This window comes from Haemaphysalis longicornis, unplaced genomic scaffold (genome assembly GCF_048455015.1).
Source record: "Haemaphysalis longicornis isolate Haplotype H1 unplaced genomic scaffold, Haemaphysalis longicornis Haplotype H1 scaffold_14, whole genome shotgun sequence".
Lineage (NCBI taxonomy): Eukaryota > Metazoa > Arthropoda > Arachnida > Ixodida > Ixodidae > Haemaphysalis > Haemaphysalis longicornis.
The window spans coordinates 33,527,262-33,535,284 of record NW_027526245.1 but is presented as its reverse complement, the minus strand read 5'-3'; the positions used below and the strand labels follow the sequence as shown (position 1 = coordinate 33,535,284).

General features: G+C 45.4%; 1 protein-coding gene across 1 annotated transcript; it reads right to left on the bottom strand.

Moving 5' to 3' along the window:
• Positions 1–4,877: 4,877 nt before the first annotated feature.
• LOC144165326 (uncharacterized) lies at positions 4,878–6,151 on the bottom strand. Its single transcript, XM_077695441.1, has 2 exons — positions 6,130–6,151; positions 4,878–5,755 (listed from the first exon to the last, which is right to left on the bottom strand). The coding sequence occupies exons 1-2, from the start codon at positions 6,149–6,151 to the stop codon at positions 5,037–5,039; spliced, it is 741 nt and encodes a 246-aa protein (XP_077551567.1). The 3' UTR covers positions 4,878–5,036.
• Positions 6,152–8,023: the final 1,872 nt, after the last annotated feature.

Here is an 8,023-nt window from a genome sequence, read left to right as displayed (position 1 = left end):
ATTCTAAAATAACCCCTGAAGCTGTCCGTGAATTACGCGAACAGTTAGAGTGCATGAAGAGTTAAGAAATATATTCAATCTCGCTGCAGTTTTAGTAGTTTGCTTCATCTACAGTCACGTAACTCCAAGTGAGGTAGCGGCTGTCGCATCGTGTGCCCGTTATCGGGATCTATGCTACCCTATTTCAAACCATGCGATCGGGCGTAGAATGCTTATCAGTAAAAAATATTTCTTCTGCGTTTTGGACAACAGCAACTAATAAAAAATCTCATTCTTACGGCCTACGCCCCTTTATTGCGGATGTCACACTCCTCATACCACACACGTTGAAATAAAGCAGTAATCACATGAAACTATGCTCATTTATTGCAATGCCTGCACAAGGTGCCCGTGCGTACAGTATACGTACCGTACGGGCGCAGATTTCCACCACGCAATCTGCGGATTTCCTCCCAGTTTACAACTTCATCTGACACTAAATACCGTCATATTCAACACCAATGGAGCCCTTAAGCCCATTTGAGTACAAAATACAACGTTGAATTTTAAACAACTAGCCTTTGGTGACTCACTCAGCTACATTCCAACCCCAGAAGACGTTTTTCAACCAGAGCAATGCAAGAAATATAAAAAAAATTTGAATTTCGCGCTGCAGTGACGTAATATGGGCAGGAGCGATTTAGTACCGGCCAGCACTAAAACATGGTTATGAGTGTGTTAACTGCAAGTAACAATTGAAACGATAGCAGAAATGGAACTAAATGCTCTCCACAATCGCGCAGTCATGTTGATTGGCTGTGTCTGAGGTCACTCGACGCCAATCGTAAAAAGATCCTGTGATGTCAGAGAGAGCGCCGGAAAGTAGGCTGGGAGTGGCCGCTGCTTTATATGTTTTATTTGATATCTCGATTATTCTTTTTTAAGTTTGCGATAAGATTGGCATCATTGATATCGGGAAAATGCAGACTGTTTAATGAACCAAACATGTATTTTGTCTTAATAGCCTTTAAGGGCGCCTGCAAACTACCTCGCTTTTTTTTCTGTTAGGGGAGGGGGGGCGTGGGGTGGGGGGCGGTGGGCTTGAAAACAACTTTAGTCCCCCAGCCTCACCGCGAAACAAAATCCTGGCTACGCGCCTGCCTGGCCACTCGTTTTCCAACGCCTCGCGCTAGAACGTAACGCGTACTGACAGAACACACCAGGAAGCTCGTTTTACAACGCCTTGCGATAGAACGCGTCGTGCTTTAGAGGCACGAGACGTTCTACTCTAAAGCTGTATACCTCTATCTCCCAACGGTTTCATGAACGTGGGAAAAAACGCCAAGGCGCTAAGAATACACTTATACACCGCATGCTTCGCCCTTCCGGAGGCTTGCGGTTAGTAGAGATGGCAAGAGATTTTTTTTTTTCGAAAGAAAGAGCCATGATGATCTAAAGAAAATGATGCGGTTTCAACCGCGAAAGCAGCTCTCACCCTCTAAAATACCATCGACGTGTTGTTTGCTTGAAATATGTAAAAATTGCAGATGTCAACTGCCCTGCTAAGAAACTACGTCGCAGGTGTACTTTCATATTACAGAGCTGATAGGTCGTTGGAATGGATGCACTTAGGATTGTAGAACGACTACCCTGGGTGTTCGGGATTTTGGTCATGGTCCAAAAGAATACCAAGTATTACCTTCATTCTCCCGAACGCACGCAAATTGTGAGACCGGGTATTTTTTTGGTGGTTTTAAACTCTCCACGGCATTAACTAATTTGGTATTTCTTTTGAACATGGTTCCTATAGCCAGAAGACTATGTGAACAACTCGCTATCACTCGTGACTTAGGTGATAACTGAATACCCACAATTTGCTTCTTCATAGCGCAAACGACGTTATAGCCAAACAATGTACAGTAGAACCCCGCTGTTACGTCCCTGACTGTTGCGTTTTCCTGGCTGTTACGTTGTTTGTCATCAACCCTGGCATAGCTCCCATAGGATATAACGTATTGCGAACCCCGCTGTAACGTCGCAGCGGTGGGCCCGTTCCCGTATGATCCGTCTCAACCTGACACTCCGAAGCCGCTTGGGCACCGCCATTTTCGCTTTTGACGAGTCTTGGCCAGGATTTGTTACTGAACTGGCTACAAGAAGCCACATGCGAGTTGAAGAGGCCGTCACTAAATGGCCAACCGTCGAAAGTGCTATCACCACCATCACTGTGCTTACAACAGAAGTTTTGCACCTCGAAGTGACGCTTAAAGCAATGCGGCCTTTCAGGTTACTGAGAAGCTAGTGGTGCTTACGAGCGGGAGAAAGAATTGGCCAGCTTCTATTCTCGATTTTTTTAAAGCGTTATTGCAGAAATAAATCGTTTTTGTCAAAGTTCCACTGCATTCGTTCATTTTCCCTATCACGACGCCCGTGTTCGCGCAGCGAGACGGCCGGAACAGTGAGCGAGTGCTACGGCGATTTCACGACTCCCAAGTTTGTTGTCGACCTTCACGAGAACGGATTTTCCCAACATTAAGCATGCCCTGTATGCGGGCGATATAACGATCTGGATTGCCAAAGGCTCTCCCGGCGTTATGCAAGACAGCCTACAAACGGCAGCGGACGTCGTCCGCACCTATGCCAGCCGATGTGGTTTAACTTGTGCCCCCCACAAGTCGGAACTTATAATAGTAGGAAAATGCCGCCAGGACATTTCAGACATCAAAATTTGACTCGATGGCGTACTCATCAAACCGAAACCCTCAATCAAGATATTAGGGATGACGTACCAGGAAAACTGCAAAAACACCCTGCTCCTCAACAGGCTCCAAGAAAACACGTCTCAAATTGTTCGGATGCTGAGTAGGGTAGCGAACAGGAGCGATGGACTAAAAGAAAACGACATGGTCCGTCTTGTGCAGGCTTTCGTCGTCTCCAGAATCGTTTACGTGGCTCCTTATGCGGTTTCGGGGACATCGGAGCGCGAAAAGCTAGACGTCCTTCTTAGAAAGACATATAAACAAGCCTTGGCACTTCCTCCAAGCACCTCTACGGTACGACTCACGGCTTTGGGACTGCACAACACCATCGAAGAGCTCATAGAGGCCCACCTAACGGCGCAGAAAGTAAGACTCGGAGCAAGCCCAACGGGCAGGGAAACGCTAGCTACGCTTGGTTACACGGCGCCGCACATCACGGAAAACGCAGTGGACATCCCGTCTGAACTAAGGACCAGAATTCTTGTCCGTCCTATACCCCGGAACATGTCCCCTCAACATCATGAGGGAAGACGCCTAGCAAGAGCAACTGCGCTAGAAAAACAGTACGGAGGCCAAGACTACGTCGCATATACAGATGCGGCGGAATACGGGAGGTACGGGGTAAGATCGGCGGCCGTTACCTCCACAACCGACCTCCTTTCCAGACTGACGCTTCGGTCGTCGAACACCCAGCAGGCTGAAGAGACGGCTATCGCCCTTGCCCTCTCCCAGACAAAGGCCAAAGTAATTATTACGGACAGCCGAGCCGCCTGCCGAGCAAACCAAGCAGGTAGGGTTTCAAGACAAGCGCTTCGGGTTCTCCTTCAACGGCCACCGCAGAAGCAGGTCACAATCATTTGGACCCCGGCCCACTCTGCTCTTTGCGGCAACCAGACGGCACACGTCCTGGGCCGAGAAATCGCCCAACGGGCACCGCAAGAAGAGTCGGAGCGAACCTGGCAACCGCTCCTCACATACGCCGACATCACCCAACATTATTGACTAGCGAGACAACTCTATCCCCCAGTCACCGATCAGGCCACGAAAGAACAGGAAGTCATCCTGAGACAACTACAGACTAATACCTACCCCCACCCAACACGACTACACGCCATCCACCCTACTCTTTACGATTCCCTATGTACTCACTGCCAAGCACCAGGCACGCTGTACCATATTGTCTGGGAATGTCAACTGAACCCAGATCTTCCCCCCAACCCCAACCCCTCACGCGAGCAGTGGGAGAGTACGCTGGCCAGTTCTTCTCCTGAAACGCAGCTTTTGCTGGCGGAAAGGGCGGAGACAGCCGGCCGTACAGCCGACCGACTGAAGACCCCGACCACAAATATGCTTACTTCAACTGTGAATAAAGTTTCTCTCTCTCTCTCTTCACGAGTAGGGTGATGGCGAGCGAGTAGTTGATTTTACGACGACTAATACGACTTGACGCCCGTATTAATTGTTCTTGGCAACACTAAATGTCCCCATAAAAATGAAAAAAAGACCACTACATTTGGCGGAACGGGCAGAACCAAGTTGGCAACAATGGAGCTCCAGACATGGGTGTTTTAACGACGCCAGTTAAACGCCAGCTCATTTTCAGCGCCTTCCTCTCTTACGTTTTCCCGGCTATTACGATTTTATTTTCGCGGTCCGGCAAAAAGTATTAACGGGGTCCCACTGTAGCTCCATTCAAAATAGTACAAGGTTACGCTTAAAAGCCTAATCCGCTGCCGCTTTAGCACGCTACGGCTGAGACATTTGCGGGAAGGTCCTTTTTAGATCCATTTATTTGGCCTTTATGAATCCATGAACCGGAAACTCGTCCCTATCGCATCTATTGCACCGGGGTGCAGAAGTCCAGATTACGTAATCGTTTCTCCCCTGTGGCCACCTGTGTCCCTAACCACCTCGGTGGGCAAGTTTACTTGCTTTGGCGGCGGCATTGATTCGGATTTCGAGATCAAAGGTCTCATTTCATACATACGAATGTTCAGTATATTTGTCATCAATGAGCGCCATTTCCAAGTTTATGACCAAATTAAAACTGCGTGCGTATACGTACAATGTTTTTCTCAGATTTTTTTTTTATTCAGATACCCTAAAGGCCCCAAAGGGCATTACATAGGGGGGGGGGGGTGAACAAAGTGTGGGATACATTCCAATTCAAGAGCAAACAGTCAAGAGCGGGGATGTAACAGGAAAAGGTAGTAAAGCAAAAAAACAAAAACAAAACAGTGAATGGAAAATAAATACAAAGCAAGCGCACATAATACATGGTTCATGGCTCTGATAATTTTAGCTATCTATACATAAAAATCGCTTCAAACGGCTTACAAACAAATCGTGATTATGAATTGTGGCAATATCTTCTGGTAATCGATTCCAATGAAAGATGGCCAAGAACAACGGGGATGTACGAAGAAGGTTAGTACGGGCAAACAAGGGGAGGACTTTGAAAGGGTGATCTAGACGTGGAAAAATGCGATGGGCAGGTTTGATATGCGATGCAGCAAATGACGACGCACTATGATAAAACCGGTGGAAGTGAGATAGTAATGCTAGTATTCTTCGTTTTTCGAGGGAGGGCAGCAGTAGAGATTCTTTAATGGCAGTTATGCTAGATGTACGGGAATAGTTCTTAGTAATGAAACGTGCCGCTTTATTTTGCAAGGCCTCCAGTCTGTCTGTTAAGTATGCCTGGTTTGGGTTCCAAATAATAGACGCGTACTCAAGTTTGGATCGAACTAATGTAGTATAAGCTAAAAGTTTAGTTGATTGTCTAGCTAAATACAAATTTCGTTTGATGAAACCGAGTGTTTTACTTGCCTTGGAAATAATAGCATCAATATGTTCATTCCACGTAAGGTTGGACGACAAATAGACACCCAGATATTTTAGCGTAGAAACGTTTTCTATCACAGTGTTATTAATAGAATACGAATTTAGGTGTATGTTAGTAGACCTGGTAAATGTCATAGCTTTTGTTTTGAAGCATTTATTTGCATTTGCCAATCCTCGCACCAGTTAACAATATTACCCAGGTCGGTCTGTAAAGCATTAGAATCTTCATGGCTGTTAATGTTTCTGTAAATTACGCAATCGTCGGCGAATAACCGAACATTAGAACTTAAGTTATTGCTTACGTCATTAATGTAAACCAAAAATAAAATTGGTCCCAGTACAGAGACCTGAGGCACTCCTGATTTGACTTCTGTTAAGGGGGAATTGTGGTCATTTACTGAAACGTATTGATAGCGCTTGGTTAAGAATGCTGTAATCCAATTTATCAAATGCTTTTGCAAAGTCGATGAATATGGCATCAATTTGGGATGAGTCATGAACGTCCTGATGTAGGTCGGTTACAAGCTCAAATAATTGGGTTTCGCACGAGCGCCCTCGAAGAAATCCATGCTGATGAATATAAAAAAAGTTGTGCTTTGTAAGATATGTCATAACGGCTGATGATATGATATGTTCTAGAATTTTGCATGGTACGCTTGTTAAGGAGATCGGTCTGTAATTGGAAAGTTCTGATCGGTTGCCGGATTTAAATACAGGAACAACGCGTTCGATTTTCAGTCATCTGGTATGATACCAGTGTCGAGTGACTGTTGAAAAATGGCGGCTAAGATACAAGATATAATTGGTTTAGTCATTTTGAGCAGTTTTGGACAAATGCCATCGGGTCCTGGGGAGGAATTATTCGAAAGTCGATCAATGGCACATTCAATTCCTTCCGGTGTGATGGTAATGCCATTCATAAAAGCCGAAATAGAAGTTGGTTGGAGTTCAAGTGGTAGTAGGCTTTCATCTGTGAAAACAGAGCTAAAAAAAGAGTTAAGTTCGGTCGCAACCTCGCAACTATAACCAGCATTGGCACAATAGAGAAAGAATGTTTGTTCATACTTTTTACCTAAATTATGTGCGCTAAAATTCGCACAGAATTTAGTTCATACAGCTTTTGTTGGTTTGATGCCTTCAACCCTAATTCCTTATGCCGAGGTGTTTTAAAAAGCTTAGCTATCTACATGCACGGACCATAATTGTTTTGGCTTGTATTTTTCCAGTAAAAATTTCTTCGACATGTTCCAGTAACGAAACCGGAATTTGTGGCCATCCACAATTACAAACGCCGGGTTTCTTGCACCAACGGTCACATAAGGCTTGCGCCTCAAAAATGACATCAGCTTTCTTCTCGTTGAGGTGGTCTTACAAACTATTCCTTGACTCTACATATTTGGTTTCCTCATGTGTTTAAAATTTATCCAGTGTGCATACGTCGATTGCGCAGTTCCAGAGCCAAACCTTTCTTCTTCACTATTTGTGCGGAACTCCGGGTCCCTTGTAAAGCATTATGTATCTGACTGTGGGTAATAACTTGATGGATATTTTCATTTCTGTTCGGGGGAAGCTTTCTGTTGTACGACGTAGTTGACATGTGTACTTAGTTCTTCTTTCTCTTTTATCGCTTTTTGTTTGCCTGCGCACCTTTGTAGACGGACCGTGCTGGTACATAGAGAAGGTGGTCTTAAGTAGTTATTTGGCATTTTGTGGCTGTTTTCAGCAAATATAGGAAATATTTCCTGTTGCTCTGTCACATTTTCAGTACGAAAGTTTCGCTTGTTTACTTAGTTTGTCAGGGCTGATATATTTTTACGTGCACATGATGTTGTTACTGAAATTGGATTGCCGTAGTTTCCTGTGATTCGTGGAATGCTGCAGGAAATGTACTAGCGTCCCTAAATAAAGGCTTTTAGAGTAATTGCACTCTTTTCTCTCATTGTTATGGGCCCCCGGAATTTTCATTGGTCGGTCGGCACCACGTGATATTTGTTTACATATGGGCGCAGCGGTTTTGTTTCTGGGCGCCTCTTTTCTCTCTCTGCTGTGCGGACGCTAGAGAGCGGCTGGTCACACAATGCCCGTCACAACCGGCGGCGGTTTCGTTGGGAGAGATGGCAACACATCAAGCCAGAAACAAAAAGGCCTCCAGACGCTTCCAGGTGCACGAATTGGCGGTGCTCTTAAGCGTAGCTTATTTAGTTACACTAAACTGTGCCACGTGAATGTTGCCGTCTGCTGCTTAACGCATCAGTTGGCCTGACCGGCCCCTCCAACTGCTTCTATGAAGCTTTTATCGTCGACCTTCCGATATACAGAAACAGCAAATAAAAAAATTAGCCCCGCTTCACTGACTTAAAGTCGCGAAAATTCATGTGAACATTGGAGTTGCCTTGGGTTCCCTAATCGCAAGAATGCTTCATAAAATTTCTCAACACCAG